This window comes from Tasmannia lanceolata, unplaced genomic scaffold (genome assembly GCF_043159265.1).
Source record: "Tasmannia lanceolata isolate RefF3 unplaced genomic scaffold, GAP_Taslan_0.1 ptg000020l, whole genome shotgun sequence".
Taxonomy (NCBI): domain Eukaryota; kingdom Viridiplantae; phylum Streptophyta; class Magnoliopsida; order Canellales; family Winteraceae; genus Tasmannia; species Tasmannia lanceolata.
Window position 1 is genome coordinate 11,764,994 of NW_027518697.1, and position 2,468 is coordinate 11,767,461.

Here is a 2,468-nt window from a genome sequence, read left to right on the forward strand (position 1 = left end):
ACTGAGATCATGCTTCACCAATAACAATTAGCATGCCAGTTGAAAAAACTGGCATCTGGATATGATCTATTTAAAAGGAAGGAAATCTTTTTCAATTTCTTTTGTTTGACTGAATCCATTTGGATATGATATATTTATAACATAAAATCCATTTTTGATAGGATTATTTATAGCTTGAAGCATGTTAGGAAAGAAATATGGCACAAAAGGAATGTATAGATATTTACAGATATATAGAGATATCAATTTACAAATAACATTGCATCTGATTTTGCATAGACAATGTCAATCGCCCAAAATAGGAAGGCTGTCTAGCGAGTTTTCCTAAAATATCTAAAAGAAAAAAGTAATTGTGGTAATTTTTTTGTAATACTGGAGATTTTGGTTGAAAATTATGATTTCATGATATTTTTCAAAATAATTATTATAGAAAGGGAAATGTTATCAGCAGCACTACTGTATTTTGATGAGGGCACTCCTCACTTTATTAAAAGTACGGTATGGCCCGCACCATAGGTTGATCCAAACCGTCCATTAGATGAGCCACTGCGTAAATAGGTTGTGCCCCAAAAATTATTTCTATAGGTTGATTCTAACCCTCCGATCTATAGAGGGTTACGATCAACACTTTAACATTCAGATCGGGGGGTTAGGATCAGCCTATGGAAATGATTTTTGGGGCACAACCTATTTAGGCTGTGGCCCTTCTAATGGATGGTTTGGATCATCCTATGGTGAGGGCCATACCGTACTTTTAATAAAGTGAGGAGTGCCCTCATCAAAATACAGTAGTGCTGATAACATTTCCTGCAAAATACCAGTCACACAAAACTATAAGCTTTATTTTATATATAATTATTACTAATTTTAATTCATAATTTCTTTATTTTATTTTTAATTTTTTATTTCTCCTATTTATCTCTTTTTACCCACTATAAATTATAGAGCAGCTTCCTTGGTTCTCTGTGCTAGTACTACTACTTGAGGGAGAAGTAATAAGAGGCTGTGAGTGAGATGGCAAGAATAGACGTGAAACCAGACTGGCTTCATGAGTTGCTTAGTTTGAAATCTCCTCAGGAGAATTGTGAGATCCACAGTTCTACCCTGAAAGAAATGTTTTGTGTGGATTGCTGTAAAAGCTTCTGCAAGCACTGCTCTTCTTCTCATCAACATCCTCTCCTCCAAGTACACTTTTTCTCTCCTCTTCTTATTCATTATTTAAAGTTGCAACATATGTGATTTCTATTATTTTTTAATCCGTAATACTTTTCTTTGGGAGCTAATCTTAGTAACATACAGTCGAAGCTCTACACTAACGGTATGTAGCTACATAATTTGGAAATTTTTTTATTATATTTCACAGGTGAAGCCAAATAATAATTATCTCGCAGTTCGATTGGACGATCTCGACCAGCACATCAATTGCTCTTTTATCATGGTATGGAAATTATACGAATAAAAGGCATCTAGTAAAGTGTCTTTGAACTCGAGCGTCAAAAACTCATGTGGGCCCATATTTTTGGGGTGATCCAAAGCATTCATTTGAAAGGCCCTTACATGGATAGGGCGTGTACCAAAAATCAAGTCCATAGGATCATCCTAACCCATGGAAAATGGACAGATATTGTTTCTCCACATATCTGCGCATTTTTTCCCTCCATAAATGGAAGGGTTAGGATGATCCTATGGACCTGCTTTTGGTACAAGCCCTATCCATGTAAGGTCCTTTCAAATGAATGCTTTAGATCACCCCAAAAATGTGGGCCCTCATGAGTTTCTGAGCTCGGACTGAGAAACTCTTTCCTCATATTAATAATATTGACGGATATATAGTTTGGTAATGTATTATCATTTTGAGTCCATGTGGTGCAGCCCTACACTCAGTCCTCCAGTTCACATGCGTTCAAGGTAGTGGCCTTGAATCAAAGGCCACCAACTAATAAAAGTCGAATCAAAGATGGAACCAAGTGCCGCGTTTGTAAGAGGGTTATCGAAAAGCCTAATGAGTTCTGTTGCCTCGACTGCAAGGTAGGATTCACTGTACTCAACCATTACAGAGTTTGTTATTTGATGGGTTCAATTTATTAGTGAATTATATGTACTTGGTTGATATTATTAGTGATAATATATGTTTATTTTAATAGTCTCAAACACTTAAAATGCAGGTAGAACATATAATGACACATGGATATCTGTCAAGCATTCTACGCAACTTCGCGACAGGCTCTTCAAGCACTGGCACTCCAAGTTAGAGCTTCGAGTTAGAGAAAGGGAAGTACTCGTCCTGGATGTCATGGATCTCCGCTCTTTTAGAAAAATAGGAAAGAGAAGATCTCGAAGAATAAAGATAAAAAATGCAGTGCATAAAAACTCTATTTAAACTATTGGTATTTTAGTGTTTTGCTTTTTATTAATTTATTTTAGTGTAGGGATGGTAGTGATATCCATTTCCTTTGGTTGGAGGTGGT

General features: G+C 36.0%; 1 protein-coding gene across 1 annotated transcript; it reads left to right on the plus strand.

The window, feature by feature from the left end:
- The first annotated feature begins 1,014 nt into the window (after positions 1 to 1,014).
- On the plus strand, positions 1,015 to 2,252 carry LOC143853756 (protein RGF1 INDUCIBLE TRANSCRIPTION FACTOR 1-like). Its single transcript, XM_077363493.1, has 4 exons — positions 1,015 to 1,185; positions 1,364 to 1,438; positions 1,873 to 2,028; positions 2,166 to 2,252. Exons 1-4 carry the CDS (start codon positions 1,015 to 1,017, stop codon positions 2,250 to 2,252), a joined length of 489 nt encoding a protein of 162 aa, XP_077219608.1.
- Positions 2,253 to 2,468: the final 216 nt, after the last annotated feature.